Here is a 19530-nt window from a genome sequence, read left to right on the forward strand (position 1 = left end):
TATGTCGGCCCTGTGTGATGGCCTGGCGGCCTGTCCAGGGTGTCTCCCCGCCTGCTGCCCAATGACTGCTGGGATAGGCTCCAGCATCCCCGTGACCCTGAGAGCAGGATAAGCGGTTCAGATAATGGATGGATACATGCATGTGTGTACAGACGAGTGCACATTCCCTATGCTCTGTTTATATATTTATTCTATTTGCATTTACTTATTCCCATAGCTTTATCTAATTTCTATATACAATTTCATTAGTTTATTTATCCAAATACTACATACATACTGTAAAGTTTTCATTATATACCGCATATTCATATTTATTGACATTCCATATTACTTCTGTACACTCATATTCATTATACCCTTCACTTCACTGTACTATTTTGCGCTTTCTGGTTAGATGCCAAACTGCATTTCATTGTCTTACAGTACTTGTACTCTGTGCAGTGAAAATAAAGTTGAATCTAATCTAACTTAAAAATCTAAATTCAGTGCATTTCACATACTTTTGTTTGCAAGCTGAACCCCCATATGAAGTAGTGAAGGATAAAATGGAGGTGGGGTATGGAAGTGCTGCAGAACTCTACCGCGTAGATTGGAAGACACAAGGCGAGCATATCATTGGACTAAAACACTTGTGCTAAATAGAAATTCACCAAATATAATTTTTAATGAAGTGAGAGACACATATCTCATATCGTGTGAACATCATATGACCACCAGCTGTGAAAATATGATCCGCATGAAAGGACTTTATGTCCAATTTTAGGAAGCATCTCCACATAACAAGAGCCCAACATCACAAGCTGTCATAAATGACTAAATTAAGCAAAACTGCTGGTTTAGTTTAGCAATGGAGCAGGTTGTCTTCTTTTTCTATCATGCTAGGTGCGAGCTAGGGTGCTTTTTGTTCTTCACTTGCTACTCCTGTCACTTGCACACCTTTATTTTCAAAACATGTATTAAAATAGTCATCAAAAAGTAACAGAAATTATGGGCATCCAAGTAGCATAGTGGTCTATCTCCCCATACATTGCCTACCAACACGGGGATCGCTGGTTCGAATCCCCCGTGTTACCGCCTGCTTGGTCGGGCGTCCCTACAGACGCAATTGGCCATGTCTGCGGGTGGGAAGCCGATGTGGGCATGTGTCCTGGTCGCTGCACTAGTGCCTCCTCTGGTCTGTTGGGGCGCCTGTTTGGGGGGGAGGGGGAACTGGAGGGGAATAGCGTGATTCTCCCATGCGCTACATCCCCCTGGCGAAATTCCTCACTGTCAGGTGAAAAGAAACGGTTGGCGACTCCGCATGTATCGGAGGAAGCATGTGGTAGTCTGCAGCCCTCCCCGGATCGGCAGAGGGGGTGTAGTAGCGGCTACACCCAGCTCGGGAAGAGTGGGGTAGTTGGCCAAGTACAGCTGGGGAGAAAACGGGGGGGATAAAAAAAAGTAACAGAAATGATTACTATATTTTCAAACATCTGTGTAGACAGAATGAAAAGCCAGTGACCTAAACAGATGAATAGACATGCTAACAGTTATCTCAGATGATAAAATACCTTTAACCTACAGCAACTGGTTAATTAGCGTCTTCTTTTGCACCCTTTGAGTCTTCCCATAACCTCGTTCGGAAAGTGTTGCACACCAACCCAGTTAATGGGTCCCTCCCCGGCTGCTACATGAACATTGACCTAAATTACACGTGGGTCAGGGCTGATAGATTACCTCCGTAACGGTCCGGTGTTCACGGCACACCTCTGCTTGATGCTAGCTACTAGAACTAATGCCTGTGAGAGCTGCTGGTCATGGCTGCTGCTCCTGCTGCTCCACCCGCACTGGTGAAATCCTGTTTGAGGTGTGGCGCTCTGCGGGCAGAGGTGGAAATACGATAACCTCATAGCATCCATAGAAAACCTCATAACAGCCATACAGGTAGAAACATACTATGTTCTCAGTGTAGTTGGCAATGTACAGTACAACATTGCCCCCTTTCTATCGGTGATAAGCAGGCAAAGATTTTCAAGGTCTACTTAAAATGGCAGAGTCTCCTGGATGACATATGATTCCCCTATACACAGAGCATGTTCTCAACATTTGCATTGGAATAGTAATACCTTAAAAAAAGTCAACAGAATTTAATAATGGCAAAGATGGGCTGCACTGCCTTATCTGCCATTTAAAAATACTAAAAATACCAGCATGAAATTTCTCACTAACCTTTGATGGAAGCAGAGGTCCTCTTAAAATAACAATCACATGTGCTTTCAACTGCAAACACATGGTTCCTACCTTCATCTGTGATGAAAAGTGGCTGCTAGACCTACGTAGGCATGGAGATTGATTTCTACAGATAGTCAAATCAAAGCTCATCTCAGAACCGAGTCTCAGAAGATAATGAGATCAACTGAACGTATGAAAGGGTTTGGTGGGATAAACAGTGCGATCTGTCTACGTGTTGGCCCCTGCAGTATGATATCTCATAATGAGCACAAGAATGAAGCAGACATCTTTCACTCATTAAATCTCATGCGTGCAACCGCTTACACACACACACACACACACACACACACACACACACACACCTGGTCTGCTGCCTAAATCAGATGCCAGGCCATAGACAGACAGGTAGCTAGCCAGAAAAAACAGACGGAAAATTTTTGAAAAGGTTCACTGAAAACTTATACCATTTTAAAAGTATAATATACCTTTGGAACAGTAGATGCGAACACACTCACACAAGCTGTAATTTTGTTAAGATATGGAGGGAGTTTTTAAGTAATTTTCCTGATAAGTCAAAAAAAAGAAAGAAAGAAGGAAATCACCATGTGTTGCCATTCGCTGGTTATAAGTGAATTGATGATATTGCATCATCATAAGAACCTAAGCTCAGTTAGACAATAACATGACCATATGGCGTTTTAACATGACCACAAACCAAAATCTGTAAATCAAGCACTAAACAAGCATTTGCCAACAATATGTGAGACGCCATCAGGACCAGAGCAGGCAGATGATGCACACACAGTGCATTATGGGCTGGTATCAACATGCACATCAGCTGTAATATGGCTATCTATTTAATTTCAGCTGTCAAAGGGAACTACGTCTTCATATTAATTTATCTAACTGAGAGGAATTCAGTTCAATTTATTGTCATTAAAAACAATGTGCAGGCACATGTTAAAAACGAAATAAGGGCTGTGGCTTCGCCAAACAGTGCAAGACAGACATGGACAAACACAGCATACATATTATAAGATATACACAGATGAAAACTAAAAGCTAAAGATAAGTTAAAAAAAAACGAGCATGAGTATAAACATAGAATAGAGCTAAATGTATTCCTATGTTGAATGGTCTGGCAGGACAGTACAACCGCTAGACTATATGTAAAGAGGTCCCACCCAAAACCCCCACTCAGAGAGTTGGGATCCTAGGATGTAGGCTAGTCAAGATGTAAGACGCTGAAGATGTCTGAATTTATTCCAGCGTATATAGGACACTGATGATTTCAGCAAATTTCTGATTCCACATCAAGGTACTCGACAAGCTGTACCGGTTAATCCATTAATTACCCTACACGAGGGGTCCACATAATCCTAGTCCTGTTCGAACAGGGTTTCTCATGATGCAGAAGAGGAAATGATTTCAGTTTCCTCAAGTCTATACAACTCACAATCTTTATTTTCATTTGTGTCACAAATTCAGACATACTATTTGATAACGGTGGAAGCATTAAAGCACATTGTAAAAGGATGTTGCAGACATTTCTTGAATTAAAATTGCAGCTTGCTTTATATTAATTGCTGCCTCGGTTACTTTAAGGATGACAAAAATTCCTCCTCACATCTTCCTCGCTTTAGGTTCATGTATTGGGCAAAGTAAATAGGAATCATTGCCAATATTTGCAATCCATAAATTCAACCCATTGTATTTTGTGCACTCAGTGTAGAAACACACACACACGCGCGCACACACACACACGCACACACACACACACACTCCACCCATCTAATATCCTACATTGGTTTTAACCTCCATTGACCCCTGAATGGTAAAATAACGCATCCTTCATTTGTCCCCTTCCAAAAGGTTAGAGGTCAGAGGGAGGTACAGCGCAGCATCCCATAAACTGGTAGTGGTCCAGTGTCTTACTCAGGGACACTTCATCAGGGCAGACTCGTGCTGTTACAGAAGCTTAAACCTACTACACCTTACTGATGAAGGGCGTTCTCCATACTCACTACCCTGTTGGCAAACTAAATAACAACACCAATAATTATTTAAACAATACTGAGTCACCGTCTCAATTAATATGTACATTAGTAGCGTAGAGATGTGATTTGGAGATTTCTGCCATTGCTGTTGTTATTGTTATTACTCATCCCCCAGCAACTTGAAGCTTCCTCTCTTTACAGTAATCCCCAAACATGGCCATCAGGCGCTCAGTAGATAAACCTCTCTCTCTCTCTCTCTCTCTCTCGCTCTCTCTCTCTCTCTCTCTCTCGCACTCTCACTTGCCCCCCCTCCCCTCCAATACACACAATCCTTGCGTGGGATTAGAGGGAAAGGCCAATTAAGGGTTGTGTGTGGTGTAGTACTGCTGAACTCGGAGCGATAACTTTTCCCGCGTTTTCCATGTAAGGTGAGACTGTCCACATGTCTGTCTACTCTACAGACACACACGCGGTTAGAGGAGCCTCCGGCTACGATCTGTGTAGCTCTATTGACCTGGACACAGGAAGCGTGCGTTGTCAGGGCCGGTCTTGAATCTGGGAATAATATTGACTTCTCGGGGGGCTGTTAGGCAACAGTTTGCCAGATTGGACTCGTATACACCACACAATGTTAAACCTCATTTCCTCTGCGGTACTCAAATACACACATTTATTGGAGAGAGAGGTTAATGCTGCTTGCCAGATGAGCTGCTTCTCATTCCTCCTGCCTCCGAAACAGCGCGCGCGCCGCCACATGCCACACAAACACTCGGCGTTTTACAATCTGCTGAAAGCAAGCAGAACAGAGTCTGTAAAAGACATCTGAGGCACTCATGGGAAATATTTTTCATGGGAATATATCTGCAGAAAAGAGTGCACTCAGGCAGTCTGTTTTTCTGCTTCGCTTTTTTTTCCGTGCTGGACGCACATATCTCAGAGGGGGGGGGGGGGGGACAGGGACAGGAAAAGCATCAAAGACTGACAGCAGCAGAGAACAAGAGAGCGAAAGCTCATTGTGGAGCGTCTAGCGAGGAGGCATGAGTTGAAATGACAAAGAGAATGGAGGACACGGAGAAAGAGAGAGAATTTTGCGTGGAAAATACTCGACTCGTGGCTGGTTGTGTGTGTGTCTCATATGCGAAATAGAGCCCCTGCATGTTTGTTGTTTATCCAGACCCAGAACATGGGGATTTCAGTAATGGTGCAATATAGCTTTTGAGCTGCTAAACAGGAAGTGGATGGAGGAGTTTATTGTCCCATTTTTTTGGATTAACGTCGAGGTCTGGAATTATTGGGTGTGATGTTGCAGATTAGTCGAAGCCTCAGTGTAAATACATCATCAGAGAAGGTGTGTGTGTGTGTTGGCCCCGTTGAGTCTTTTATCAGTGATACGGGTTTAATTCAGTCAAAAACTATGGTGGGAGGCCCTTGTTACGTAAACACTCATATTCCCCCTCTGTCCTGTAACATCCAAGCGACTTACGTAAGACCCACTTTAAAGGTAAAGCCCTCGCTCAGGAAATTCAACTATATTTCACTGCATAAGTTTCTGCCTCTGAGAAACTGATAACAGCCTCCTTCTTAGCTGTTAGCAGTGCCATGCGTGTGTGGGGTTACTCGCCATTCCATGCACTTCTGCAGCTGTAGTATTGATAAAATATGCATTGGACCTGCTTAAAAACAATAAAAACCCTGATTTGGGGGATTGATCTCTTCACAGTACATTTGCATTTGTATTGCAGGGATGCGCTTAACAGGAGACCGCTGCTAGTTTCTCATGAAGACCGCTGCAGTTGTGAGAGGTTGTTGAAATTTTGAGCCGGGGGCCTCGTTAAATATTAATACGAAAGGCTTCTAAAAAGCCGGACCCTCCCTTTTAAAAGCCCCAACACACTGTGTACTTAGTTCGACATTCAAGTATTTGGTGCAGTGCAAGTGGGAGAACTGAAGCATCAATAGCATTGGCATTCATAATCCACCACTGCTTTCAGTGACTTGTTATGTAATGTTCTTTTAAGAATGACATAAGACCACTTTTTAGGCTTGTTAATCAGTCTGCTTTATACGTCCTAACGATATGCTAAAATACACAGAGATTATGTTGCATTGATAAATCTGCAAATTTAGATATTCACTTTGTGTCATTTGCAATCAGTCCATGATCGTTATATAAGTTTTGTGTGCCTGTGCCTTGAAAAGCATTCATTTTTTTCTTTTTTTTTTGGGGGGGGGGGGCATCCAGGTAGCATAGTGGTCTATTCCGTTGCCTACCAACACGGGGATTGCCGGATCGATTCCCTGTGCAACCTCCGGCTTGGTTGAGTGTCCCTACAGACACAATTGGCCGTGTCTGCGGACGGGAAACTGGATGTGGGTATGTGTCCTGGTCGCTGCACTAGCGCCTCCTCTGGTCCGCCGGGGCACCTGTTTGGGGGGGGGATAGCGAGATCCTCCCACATGCTACGTCCCCCTGGCGAAACGCCTCACTGTCAGGTGAAAAGAAGCAGCTGGCGATGTGGTAGTCTGCAGCCCTCCCCGGATCGGCGGAGGGAGTGGAGCAGCGACCGGGACGGCTCGGAACAGTGGGGTACGTGGACGGGTACAGTTGGGGAGAAAAGGGGGAGAGAAAAAAAGGACCAGGATCCGTTTTCACTGCAGCTCAGGAAACCTTGCAGAGCGGTCGTTATGTTCCCTGATAGTGCTGGAATCAAACACAATGTAGGTAATAAGCCAATGTTGGTATAAGGACGTTGAAAACATGTGGAAAAAGCAATTTAAGAAAACAAACATGCAAAAGGACACATCTGATGCTTTTGGCTCAATTCCCATCAGACCTGCCTTACAATGGGAGTGATATGACGCTAACGTCACAAGGCTTTTAAGCTCAGTTCTACCTCCAGGGGGCGAGACGCTGCTGACCTTCAATAACGTTAACTGCTCCCCTCATCCTGGCTGTTAACCATTAACAAGACTGAAGGCGGATTTAACCTTGAATAGGAGCTTTTTATAGCTCGGTACCATGCTGACCACCAGGGACACGGAGCAGACATCGCTCCGTGTGCCTCAGTCTCCCATAATGCATTTCAACTCATTCATTATTAAGCTTTGTACATCCATCCATTCATTCAATCATTGATCAGTCAGTCAGTCATTTGCGGTTACTAACCCTGCCCGTCTGTACAATGTTCAGCCCTTTTATACAGACAGAAACCTGTTCTACCTGTTGTAGGATCTTCTCTCTTCATCTTTCTTTTGAATCATCCAAATTATTTGTATTTCATTCCAGCCTCTTTCTGTCTTTCTTCTTTCTTTACCATTCTTATTGTTTGTTTTTTTGTTTTTTTGTTTTTTTTTACCATTCTATGAGTCATCCTTCTTTCTGTTTCCTGTTGACGTAAAGTAGCATTCAGACTGATTAAATGCTTTCAGCGTAGAATCAGTTTCACTGTTTCATATGGCGAGTATTAACAGTAGGTACTACAAGCCTTATGGAGCAGGTACTCACTGTGAAGGACAGGTCCATTTGGATGGAGGAAGGACACAAATCTGCTGCAGAAAGTGAAGTGAAAACAAGGTCCAATTTAGTCACCCTTGAAGAATAAACAGTATTTTGTTACTTTTTGTTTATTCGATGATCACTTTGTGTAGCAAAAAAGTGTCTTTTTTGTTCTTTGGATAGTGGCACTCAGGCCATCTCCCTGTAAACAGATAGATAGGATAAAACATACTTTCAAAAGGTAGGTATGTGCCAGTCAGTGCTAACATGCAATTGCAGAAAGACACATAAATGCATTAATGTATGTGTGCACATGAGCCATACACACATAGCTAATGCTTTTTGCCTGCTTTTCCTTTTGCATCTTGCCAACATATTTTGCCTCTTGCATCCTAGTCTAGAAGCGCGAGCCATTCAAACAAAACCAGTCAAATTCATTTCACTGCTCTCATGCCTTTGTCCTCACCAGAACAACTTGATCGTGTCGAAGAGGGCATGAACAAGGTCAACGCAGACCTGAAGGAGGCCGAGAAAGATTTAAAAGATTTAGGACAATGCTGTGGTCTGATATGCCCATGTGTAAAAAAGTAGGTACCGGCTGGGAGCCCCGTGCTCTAGCCTGTCCAGTGCTGGTGGTGGTGATGGTGATGTCTGATGTCTCTCTTGTCACAGTCAATGTCTCTTTTTGTCTCCTCTTCCTTTGTCTTCCCTCTCCACCCCCTTCTTTTCCTTCTTCCCAAACTGCTCTCTTCTTCTTCTCCCTTTCTTCTCACGTGCTTTCGTTCTTATGGTGGGATAAATGACAATGTGTTGATAATCAGAACAACTGGAGCGCATCGAGGAGGGGATGGACCAAATCAATAAGGACATGAAGGATGCAGAAAAGAATTTGAACAATCTAGGACAGTTCTGTGGTCTATGTTCATGTCCTTGTAACAAGTAGGTGCAGCCTGCATTGCCTGACTGCATGTGTTTCAGCGCCTGCCTATATCTCTGTCTGCCTGCTTGAGCCTTATGGTGTATATAGACCATGGTGAACTGTGGTGTGAGCAGCCAGGTCCATAGCCACCAGTAAACACTCAATGAAAAGGTCTCCTTTTCACCAACAAATTGTGTGCATGTGTATGTGTGCGTGTGTGTGTGTGTGTTACTGTTAGAAAGAGTGGAAAAGAAGAGTGTTGTCTGTGACTGAGTGAAATAGTATGTGCTCTAGTGTGTATAAGTGTTAATAAGAGGGAGTGCAAGAAAAATTGTGTGCAAATTTATGCATGTGTGCATGCGTGTGAACATGAGAGTCAGTGTGTGTTCAAATAAGAGACACTTTTGAGTGTGCAAGTTTGTGTGTCTATGGGTGTGCGACTATATGTGTCCACTTGCATTTATGTGAGCATATATGTGCACATACATGTGGATACAAGCGCGTGTGAATGTGCATCGTTCTCAACTGTCACACATGTGCAGCAGGGCACATCAAATGCTACTAAATTTGCTCTCCAACATCATGGCTGCCCTTACAAGCCCTTCATTCATCAATGGATGAGACATTCTCTCCTGGCAGGGGCCAGAAACTGGAACCCACCCCCACCCTACCCCACCCCACCACTCCCGTGACCCGACCTTTTCAGCCCAATAACTTGCAGCAGGCACAGAGTCAGACCTCGGATTCAAAGAGTTTGCTGATTTTAATGTTTTCAAACGGATTAAAGGATTAAAAGGTCCTTTGTGGGTTGAGAAAGCCTGATGACCGTGGGGTTTACTAAACTCTTTCAAAACCAAATATTTTAGTTTTGATATATACCATATTTCCTGGACTAAAAATCGCTGTTTTGTTTTGTTTTTTTTGGGTTTTTTTTTTTTTTACTCGTCTGCCTGGTCCTGTGATTTATATTCCAAAGCGATTTATACAATGTAATTTTGTCGGACGAATGCGCTGCATTTCAACTAAGGCCACTAGATGGCACTGTTTAATCTGTTTAATCAATTGAAAATACTGTACCACCATACACACGTGATTTATACACCGTATCGACTTTTATGTTTTTTTCCTAACAACAACGCCTTTTTTGCTGAGCGCGACTTATACTCAGGTCTGACCTTTAGTCCAGGCAATACGGGGTGTGTGTGTGTGTGTGTGTGTGTGTGTATACATACATATATATATATATGTGTGTGTGTATACATACATATATATATATATATGTGTGTGTATACATACATATATATATATATATATATATGTGTGTGTGTGTGTGTGTGTGTATATACACTACCGTTCAAAAGTTTGGGATCACCCAAACAATTTCGTGTTTTCCATGAAAAGTCACACTTATTCACCACCATATGTTGTGAAATGAATAGAAAATAGAGTCAAGACATTGACAAGGTTAGAAATAATGATTTGTATTTGAAATAAGATTTTTTTTACATCAAACTTTGCTTTCGTCAAAGAATCCTCCATTTGCAGCAATTACAGCATTGCAGACCTTTGGCATTCTAGCTGTTAATTTGTTGAGGTAATCTGGAGAAATTGCACCCCACGCTTCCAGAAGCAGCTCCCACAAGTTGGATTGGTTGGATGGGCACTTCTTTGAGCAGATTGAGTTTCTGGAGCATCACATTTGTGGGGTCAATTAAACGCTCAAAATGGCCAGAAAAAGAGAACTTTCATCTGAAACTCGACAGTCTATTCTTGTTCTTAGAAATGAAGGCTATTCCATGCGAGAAATTGCTAAGAAATTGAAGATTTCCTACACCGGTGTGTACTACTCCCTTCAGAGGACAGCACAAACAGGCTCTAACAGGTACTATTTAATGAAGATGCCAGTTGGGGACCTGTGAGGCGTCTGTTTCTCAAACTAGAGACTCTAATGTACTTATCTTCTTGCTCAGTTGTGCAACGCGGCCTCCCACTTCTTTTTCTACTCTGGTTAGAGCCTGTTTGTGCTGTCCTCTGAAGGGAGTAGTACTGCAAATGGAGGATTCTTTGACGAAAGCAAAGTTTGATGTAAAAAAAATCTTATTTCAAATACAAATCATTATTTCTAACCTTGTCAATATCTTGACTCTATTTTCTATTCATTTCACAACATATGGTGGTGAATAAGTGTGACTTTTCATGGAAAACACAAAATTGTTTGGGTGATCCCAAACTTTTGAACGGTAGTGTATATATATATATATATATATATATATATAGTCGTAAAGTAAAAGTTAACAGTTTTCACCACAAATATACAAATATATTTCTAGTTTGATGGACAAAGAAAAAGTTACTATTTCTTGTTCTAGCCACTGTAGAAAGTCCACCTTCATGCTTTTACTCTTTACCTACCCCTTATTAAACCTGCAGATAATGTTTTGTTGCATGTCATACAGTAGAACTAAACCGTTTCATCTAAAAAGAATCATTTATTCATTATATTTTAGAATTACTCCTCTTGAGCCAAAGCTGTGCTAGCATGCAGTAAGAAGTAGGACACTTCCAAGCAGCATCTGCGAATCAGTGTTAAATTGAATACTACATGGTTGGCCTTCCTGCCATGTGCTAACTTGAGCATTGCAGGGATGAAATGGGGAGGATGAATTTGATATGAGGTCCATGGCAGATCTGGGAGAAATTATACATAAAAGGTTTGGGGGGAAAAAGAATAAGAAGTGGCTGATTTGATTTATTATGCTACTATTTTAGTTTAGTTTGCAGTATATATCATTTTTTTGCGACTACCTTGAAGGTTAGGTTAGCTATATAAGGCCATTTTCTAATACATTTTCAGACTTCACCTTACCTTAAGGGCCATTTGTCAGCAGATTTTTTTGGGGGGGGGGGTATTTTAATTGCGTCAAAGCGGAAAATAAATTGCAAAATTTTCAGCACTCCGGAAACAGTACTAAAAAAATGCTGACAGCTTAAGCAGGACACTGCTTAATATACTGGGTGATAAAATGACTTTAATTAGAATGTGACACGTTAAGGCACATGTAGCGTGCATGCCTGTCAGCGAAGAACTCTGAGACAGGACTCGTCTTTGGCGAGTCATCTCCATGGAAACAGACAACGAGACGCCTTAGGAGGCTGAGTCAGCCCTTGATTGAACTGATTAATTTGATTAAACTTTTGATTAAATAAAAGTTTGATTCAAGGCCTGACTTAAATATACCAACTGTATATTAAGTATTTTCCCTGATTTTATAAAGAATAGTGATTGTCAAGTGAAGATAGCAGCGTTATTTAGATTTGTTATAATATTTACTGATTGTTGAAAAAATAATCAACAATCAAACACAGATTCAAAGTAAATTAAATATATGTACAAAAGGGATATATTACTTCCGAACAAGATCAAATACATAGTTCTACCATACTGAAAAGTCCATTTTACTCTGGTGTGAAATGATAACTGTGCTACTTCAAACCACTTTCTATTTTTTTTCTCCACTCATTTATGTTAACTTCTTAAAGTGGCACCAAGTAACTTTTGGGATTTTGCCAACGTCTTTTCCATCATCTGCTTTCATAACAGAGCATATTCATTTAGCATATTCATAACAGAGCATATTCATGTAGCTATATAAACGATGGCAGGAGAAGAGGAGCTATGTTTACAGAGGAAGTACAGCAAACATGTGCGCTGTAAAGCAAAGCCGTTGTTTACCAGGAGGTTTCGTGCTCCATGGCAGACAAAATGAAACCCAAGGCCTCCAGGCAACTGATCTGACAGGTGATTGTGCCACTCTCCTATAGCCATCACACTGTGCCACCAAAATTAATTCAGTGATGATTCGATATGCTATGTTAGAGCAAAAACATTAGCTGGCCCTGCTTTAATTAGAAATTCAAACACGTGCATGAGTTAGTAAGCATAGTTCAAAAGCGAAATGACCTTTGAGGGTGTCCTGGGATTATGAGTGACGTCGATGCAGTCAATAGGAAGATCATTTTATACTGAACGTGTCTGTTTTTGATCAAGCATTTACAGTCGAAGCGGCTTTATGATCAAATGTGCGATAAAGAAACGCAACCTCCTAAAACATCTCGTTTTCTCTTTAACGGTCATGACTGACCCCGTTTACACTTGGTTTTAAAATGCACTTTTTGCGATTGGATCACAAGTGGACAGCGCTAAATACAAGTGTTAATGACCACCAAAACGTTTTGTGAACCGGTTACTCAAACCACTTGCTGAGGTGGTCTGGGACTTATTTGACCATATATCTTCTGTAGTGTAAACGCTAATGCGTCCTGATGCGTCCCCGGCAAGGATGTAACAGGTAATCATCGTCTTCTTCTTCTTCTTCTGCGTCTTCCGCTTCTTCTGCTGCTTCTTCTTCTGCTGCTTCTGATTCTTCTGATTCTTCTGAGTAACGAAATCTGATCACAAGTGGTCAGCAGGACACATTTGGAGACGCATGATAGACAGGTGTAAACGGCGCTGTCTGTGTCTCGCTGTCCACTTGTGATCCGAGCGCCCAAAACGGATTTGAAAACCAAGTGTAAACAGGATCACAGGGTACGAACACGCGACACCTTAGTTTCCCTCCTTTATTAAAATCCCCTGCTCCGAGCCAGAAATCATACAGGAGTTAGAATAGACGAACGTGTCCATATCATAATATCTGCACCGCTTATGATTCTACAAGCTAGATATCATGAAGAAACTCCTGTTACCAGTGCTGCCAAACTTGTGTGTGGGATCCCAACAGCCAAACTATGGCCACTGAGCCATGTCTGAGCTGACTGTACTCTACACAGTGTGACTGCTCTGTTCATACTCGCCAAGACGCTGATAGGCTGTGAAATGAAACACTACATTGATGCCTGAGTTTGTGAATCATGTGTATTGTAAGTGTAAAGCACTTTTTTTTTTGCTGAAACAAAAAATGTGCTCAGTTAACCTCCCTGAATGAAGATGCACCATCATGATTTATACAAATTCAGTGTATGGGCCAAATCTATGAATTCAGGTGTCAATGTAGAATAGGTTATCTCGACTTCTTGAAGACCGACCCAAACTGAATCCTCATATATCTCCTTTGTTGTTTGTTGTGTTTCTAGTAAAAAAAAAAAAAAAAAAACAGTGAAAAATCTTAATTCTACAATGTTTATTTGAATTTTCATGTGCGGGAGCGCAGGAATGAAGAGACTACGAGACTGTTTCTCTTTTAAGACCCTTGCCGGGTCGTTTTATTCCTTCCACCTAAAAACAAGACACATCAGCATGTAGCGTGTTAACCAGCTACCAGCTAACCGTGTCCCCCCCCCCCCCCGGAACTGTCGTCTTGCGAGGCCCGTCCAACCTCAACTCTTAAAGGGCCCACAGAACGTTAAGGTGACTGTCTCGAGTTCTTATGTGCAGCCGCTACACATGCATGTTTATCTGTCCTATACCAGTCTACAGACCTAAAACATGGGAATGACAAGATTAATGGAAAGAGGCCAGAGGAAAATGTTTCTTGCTGGAATTTCATGAAGAAGTGAGTCAGCACACTGCACACAAACTCCTATAAGGTTTTTGGATTTTTCAACTAGATCTAAATCTAAACCTTTGTCAGCATTTCATCTTACTTGAGTCAAGTCAGCATTTAACTCAACATCATAACACAGATGACTCATAACAAGTCCAAACACTATCGAGAATGACATGTGGAGGAAGGAGTGTTACGGCAAACCGTGCCTATTCATTTGCAGCCAAATCAGTAACATTTCGGCCAGTAATTCGGGGCCATGTGCACCGTTTATCTGCAGAGTTCCACTTACGGGGAATCAAATAAGCTGCTCCATCACGCGTCGCAAGCAGCATCCTGGCCTTTCTGGGCCTCTGCATATGCACCTGCTCTCACAGACACATATATAGTACATTGGAGAGGGGCTATTTGGCCTCAGGTGCGTTTCATTTACCAGCTGAGCCACTTGTCATGTCTCTTCCTGCCTCCTGACCCCCGCTCATTCCTTTCACAAAAGAAAGACTATTTTTGCAAGCATCGGCCTTAATATACCCTGACCTCCAGTGGTTTGCCATCATACCCTTACTTACTATTACACCAGCAAATATTTTATAATGTGTTTCTCTACGTGAAAAACAGATATCTCAGGTGTCAGGGGATCCCATTCTGGCCTGATAGGGCTCTGGTTATCCAAAAAAAGACTTTTCCATACCTCCAATCTATCTCTCTTCTGCCTTGTTTTGAAATGCACCTCTTATGTCATCTCCTGGAGATGTCATGATGATCTTCTTATTTTTTTTGAATGCAACTGGATGTATTCAAAAAATATATGCATATATATATATATATATATATATACCAAAATCAAATTGCAAAAATAACTCTTGGTGTTTGTACCTTGGAGAATCATTTGAGTGAAATTTATGCCATCAGAGCTGTTCAGATAGAGGTCAGATTGCTGATCACAGAGAAGCCAAATTAACCAACGTTTACCCAACCTGAACTTGACGGCACTTGTTTTATTGTCCGGTGTGGTAAACTCATCCCGTGCACAGCTCAAAGCACAGAAAAGCAAACGCCAAGAATTATTTTCAACATTTTGACGGTATTCAACGTGTCACCGTACACAAATCTATCCATCCAGATGAAATGAAGGGCTAATCTCAGTCACCGTTGAATAATCACTGTTCACTATGGCTTGTGTTGATGGTTTTGCACAGTGGATCCGGCTGGTTGACTTTCTGTCAGTAGACTGAGGATGCTGATATGATGTGCTCTCATCCCGTTCTTCTCATGTGTGTTTTTATATGTTCCCGCCCCGGTCTCTCTGTGTGTATACCATGTGTCCTCCTATTGTGTGTGTGAGTGTGTGTGTATATGCGCACGTGCACACGCTTTTCTCTCTTTTGTTTGTTTCTCCTTTGTCCTGAGTCCTGTTTCTATATTTAGTGTTTGCGGTGTGTCCTGTTTCTATGTGTTGTGTTTGTGCTGCTCTATATATGTGCTTGTGGGAGAGGGTCTTGCTGCACCCCTTCGGGACCATTATTACTTTCTAACACAAGCCACATGAGTGCGTGTTGCGCACAGATTCAATTGATCTGCACACTGGATCAATTACGCACTATTATTACACGGCTTTGTTGAATACTGGATTCTGATTGGTCAATTATGGCATTCTACAGGGTCCGCGGTGGTGTAGCAGTCTAAGCATCGGCTTTGTGTCGATGCAGTTGCCCACTGGGGACTGGGGTTCGCGCCCCGGTCTCGTCAGATCCGACTATGGCCGGACTCGATGAAGCAGCAATCATTGGCAAGCGCTGTCTTCGGGAGGGGGGCGGAGTCGGCTTGTGTTCGTCACGTGAATGTGTCTCTGTGTGTGTCGGAGGAAACAGTGGTTCGGCCTGGAGTCGCCTTGTCACGAAAGTGGGGAGGCGGTCTCCTTCGAGACTGCCGGCCGGAGAGATGCAGTTGGCGAATGCATGCAGTACGAGGGTGGGTGTTTGAATTAAAATAGGGATCGATTGGCCACTAAATTGGGAGAAAAAAGGGAAAAATCAGAAATAAATTTATAAAAAAAAAAAAAAAATTATGGCATTCTACTGTCTGTTATTTCTGAATAGCAGGCCGCTGCTCTGAATAACACACTGTTGCTATGGACACAGTTCCACGGGACTAACGAATCTAACTGACTTTTTTTTTTGAAGCAGAAGCAGTAAAATTATTTTTTAAATCAATAACATTATTTTTAAATCAATATTCTGTGTCAAATTATCGGTTCCTTTAGGAAGCAGCCGTGTAATAAGCAGGACCTGCATCACCCTGTCGGGGTTTATTTCACAATAATGGCCGTCTCTCTGTACATTACCCCTTACATAGGTCTAAACCGCATGTATGTGACTTTGACATACATTGCTGGCATGTTATTTTGGTAGGAAATTGGCTTGACGGCATGTTCTGTATGGCACTGTAAATATGCTAATTTGATGTTTGATTAAACAACTAAACACAAACACATGTAGATGCACATATCCACACTCATACCCATGCACAGACACATCCAAGCACATCAAGTACACACACTCACACATATACATTCAAGCACACAGAAACAGGCAAAGAGAAATAAATACTGGTACACACACACACGTACCTACATGCACGCTCACATACACGTTACGTTCTCGCACCTGTGCACATAGTCATGCACATGGACACTAATGCACATGCATGCCCAGACCTCCATACTGACTGCTAAATGTGTGCGGTGTAGGATTAAGGGCGGGGGCCAGGCCTGGGGAGCGAACCAGGATGGCGTAGTGAACAGCCAGCCAGGGGCCCGTGTGGTGGACGAACGTGAACAGATGGCCATCAGTGGGGGTTTCATCCGCAGGTAAGAGTGTGTGTGTGTGTGTGTGTGTGTGTGTGTGTGTGTGTGTGTGTGTGTGTGTGTGTGTGTGTGTGTGTGTGTGTGTGTGTGTGTGTGTGTGTGTGTGTGTGTTTCTGTATGTGAGGTTGATGTTTGTGTATGCGTGCGTGTGTGTGTGGCTAAATGTGTGTCGCTAAATATGTGTGCTTATGTGTTTGTGTATACTAGTTTGTTGTTTGTTTGTTTGTGTATAGTGTTTGCATTTGTGTGTTATGTGTGTGTACTGTGTGTGTGCGCACATGAGCGTATGTATGAATTTGAGTGTGTGCATTTGTGTTTAGTGTTACATTGAAATTGTTTGTAGTCGGGGCGTCCAGGTAGCATGGCAGTATATTCTGTTGCATTCCAACACGGGGATCACCGGTTCGAATCCCCATGTCACCTCCGGCTTGTTCTGGTCGGGCGTCCCTACAGACACAATTGCCTGCATCTGCGAGTGGGAAGCCGGATGTGGGTATGTGTCCTGGTCGCTGCACTAGCGCCTCCTCTGGTCAATCGGGGTGCCTGTTCAGGGAGGAGGGGTAACTGGGGGGAATAGCGTGATCCTCCCATGCTCTACGTCCTCCTCACTGTCAGGTGAAAAGAAGCGGCTGGTGACTCCACATGTATCAGAGGAGGCATGTGGTAGTCTGCAGCCCTCCCCGGATCGGCAGAGGGGGTGGAGAGGCGACCGGGACGGCTCGGAAGAGTTTGGTAATTGGCCGGATACAATTGGGGAGAAAAAGGTGGGAAAATAATTGTTTATAGTCGCAGAAAATAATTCCCTTTATCATGTCCACAATCCAATGTTATTCTTATTTCTGAGAAGCGGAGAAGTGCTCTTTCAGATGCCTGAGATAGCTTGCTAATTTGACCTTAAACTGGAACAAACCTTTACAGACAATCTGATCCAGTATCTGCACTTAGCTGCACTCATCTTCGATATGCAGAGAAACTGATAGCCCTGAAATGTGGAAGTCTTTCACCAACAGATTGCAGGACTCTCCAAAAAAGGAACCGAATTCTGTCCTGTTTCCACAGTAACCAATAGCTGGGTCATGAGGACGAGAAGATGCTTTTTGTATAGTCAGTCGTCTCTCTGGAATGATTTCATTATAATTTCACTGTAGCATCATTTATTTCACTTGTTTCTAAGAAATCATTTAACCCTTTACCTTCACATACACACAAATGTAGTGTGTGTGTGTGTGTGTGTGTGTGTGTGTGTGTGTGTATGTGTGTGTGTGTGTGTGTGTGTGTGTGTGTGTGTGTGTGTGTGTGTGTGTGTGTGTGTGTGTGTAGACATGATTGTGTGCATCACTGTGGCAGAGTGGGGTGCAATCACGCATGTCTCGAATCAGAGGTTAAGTCGTGGTAGCACACCCTCAAAGAGACCATCACAATTTTTTTGTAAATGTCGTTTCTGGCAGCGTAATCACAACGCAGCAAGGAGACTTAGCCATTAGTCTCACTGTAAAGCCCACGAGGCAAATTTGTAATTTGTGATATTGGGCTATACAAATAAAATTGACTTGGTGGTGCCATAATTGGGCAAAAAATATTCCCATATCCTCTTCCTGTGCGTTTCCAGGGTAACGGACGATGCCCGGGAGAATGAGATGGATGAGAACCTGGAGCAGGTGGGCGGGATCATTGGGAACCTACGTCACATGGCCCTGGACATGGGCCAGGAAATCGACACCCAGAACCGCCAAATCGACAGGATCATGGATAAGGTAAAGCAAGTGCTCAAAGAGAAACGTAATGTGGACAGAACAACGGGACCACCTCAGAATTCAGATGTTGCTTATATCCAAGGCTCAGCGTTTTCGGTTTTTATTTCTCAAAGCCATCCAGCATGCCGAATCTCACCACAAGAAGACACTGTTACATAACCTCACACGAACAACTTTTGGGTCCGTGGAAACATAAAATCCGGGTGAAAATCAATTTAAAAATCTGGGTATTGTTCGGTGAAAATCGGTAAAAACCGAAAACGCTGAGCCTTGCTTATATCTAATGATCTACGATGAAAGGATCACTAACCCCAATCATTTATATATTCCAACCAAAATGTTGAGTTCATGCAGTCACAATGCTCATTCAGTACGGATCAAGTAAGTTCCTAAGTCTGGCACCCATCCCCAGCATCTGTTTCACCGGGCAGCTTGTACAGCTACAGAAGTCCATAACTCTGAAATGTTCTCTCCTCCCCTCCCCCCAGGCTGATTCCAACAAGACCAGGATTGACGAGGCCAACCAGCGTGCTACAAAGATGTTGGGAAGTGGCTAAACGGTGGAGGAAAAAAAAAGTGCTTTCATCCCTGTTTAAAATCCCAAAACCCAAACCCAATCAAATCCAGCCCCCCCCCCCACCACCTATGCCCAGCGCCCCCTTCCCTTGCTCGTCAGCAGGCGGCGCAGAAACATGCTTTTATCGTGGTACTCTGTAGAGGTTTGCACACATGCACATATTCGAC

General features: G+C 42.9%; 1 protein-coding gene and 1 long non-coding RNA gene across 2 annotated transcripts in view; one reads left to right on the top strand and one right to left on the bottom strand.

The window, feature by feature from the left end:
- Nucleotides 1-19413, top strand: part of LOC130111328 (synaptosomal-associated protein 25-A-like) — a 44662-nt gene extending 25249 nt beyond the window's left edge. The window contains exons 5-8 of the mRNA XM_056278477.1: nt 8526-8643; nt 16916-17035; nt 18642-18786; nt 19275-19413. Coding sequence (XP_056134452.1) covers nt 8526-8643; nt 16916-17035; nt 18642-18786; nt 19275-19343 — 452 coding nt within the window. The 3' untranslated portion in view covers nt 19344-19413. The remainder of the gene's footprint in view (nt 1-8525; nt 8644-16915; nt 17036-18641; nt 18787-19274) is intronic.
- On the bottom strand, nt 6595-8310 carry LOC130111330 (uncharacterized). Its single transcript, XR_008810160.1, has 3 exons — nt 8171-8310; nt 7714-7757; nt 6595-6909 (listed from the first exon to the last, which is right to left on the bottom strand). It is a non-coding gene; the product is annotated as an uncharacterized LOC130111330 (long non-coding RNA).
- Nucleotides 19414-19530: the final 117 nt, after the last annotated feature.

This window comes from Lampris incognitus, chromosome 4, assembly GCF_029633865.1.
Source record: "Lampris incognitus isolate fLamInc1 chromosome 4, fLamInc1.hap2, whole genome shotgun sequence".
Lineage (NCBI taxonomy): Eukaryota > Metazoa > Chordata > Actinopteri > Lampriformes > Lampridae > Lampris > Lampris incognitus.